Source organism: Acanthisitta chloris, unplaced genomic scaffold, assembly GCF_000695815.1.
Source record: "Acanthisitta chloris isolate BGI_N310 unplaced genomic scaffold, ASM69581v1 scaffold861, whole genome shotgun sequence".
NCBI lineage: Eukaryota > Metazoa > Chordata > Aves > Passeriformes > Acanthisittidae > Acanthisitta > Acanthisitta chloris.
Genome location: NW_008657391.1, coordinates 18,593 through 19,289, shown reverse-complemented (window position 1 = coordinate 19,289; position 697 = coordinate 18,593). Strand labels below are relative to the sequence as shown.

Here is a 697-nt window from a genome sequence, read left to right as displayed (position 1 = left end):
TGTGTTGTGGGAAATACAGTTTATGAGGAGCTGAAGTGCTGCCTGTTTGCCCCAGAAGAGGAAGTGTACCAAAGCATATAGATATGTCAGGAAGTACAGATTCTGAAAATAGACAAAGGATCCTGCACAGCCCCCAAAACTGCTTTCACCTTATCAGCACAGACCTGGGTAATTTTTTGCTCCTGCAAGTAGAATTTGCGGTGTTTTTTAGATTCAGCAGACTGTCAGCTGTTGGTACACAACTTTGCATTATCAATGAATAGTTTTCTGAGCATGTTGAAAGGAAGCTGCTGGAAGGGTCACAGACCTGTGTAACCTGTGAGTGCCCATGAGAAGGATGGGAAGTCAAAGTGTTAGTTGCAGTCCTTCCCTCTGTCTTAGAGTCTGGTCCCAAAAGCAGCAGCAGCTGTGAGTTAAGAGCTGAGCGAATGATGCTTTAACCCCTTGTGTCTTCCCAGGTGGTACCATGATAACCTTACCCGACATGCAGCAGAAGCACTGCTGCTTTCCAATGGGCAGGATGGGAGCTATCTTTTGAGGAAGAGTAATGAAAGGGAAGATTTGTACTCCCTCTCTGTAAGGTAGAGTATGGACAGACTGAATGAATCTAATGCTGCACTTATTTGCCTGTTTCTTTGTATGCCTCGTGCATTGAGACGACCTACAGGTTTTTGATAGGGCTCAAACTATATGAATA

At 44.6% G+C, this 697-nt stretch overlaps 1 protein-coding gene across 1 annotated transcript in view; it reads left to right on the top strand.

The window, feature by feature from the left end:
- Positions 1–458: 458 nt before the first annotated feature.
- Positions 459–697, top strand: part of DAPP1 (dual adaptor of phosphotyrosine and 3-phosphoinositides) — a gene marked incomplete at its 5' end in the record, with an annotated part of 11,762 nt that continues 11,523 nt past the window's right edge. Inside the window, one exon of the mRNA XM_009084673.1 lies at positions 459–581. Coding sequence (XP_009082921.1) covers positions 459–581 — 123 coding nt within the window. The remainder of the gene's footprint in view (positions 582–697) is intronic.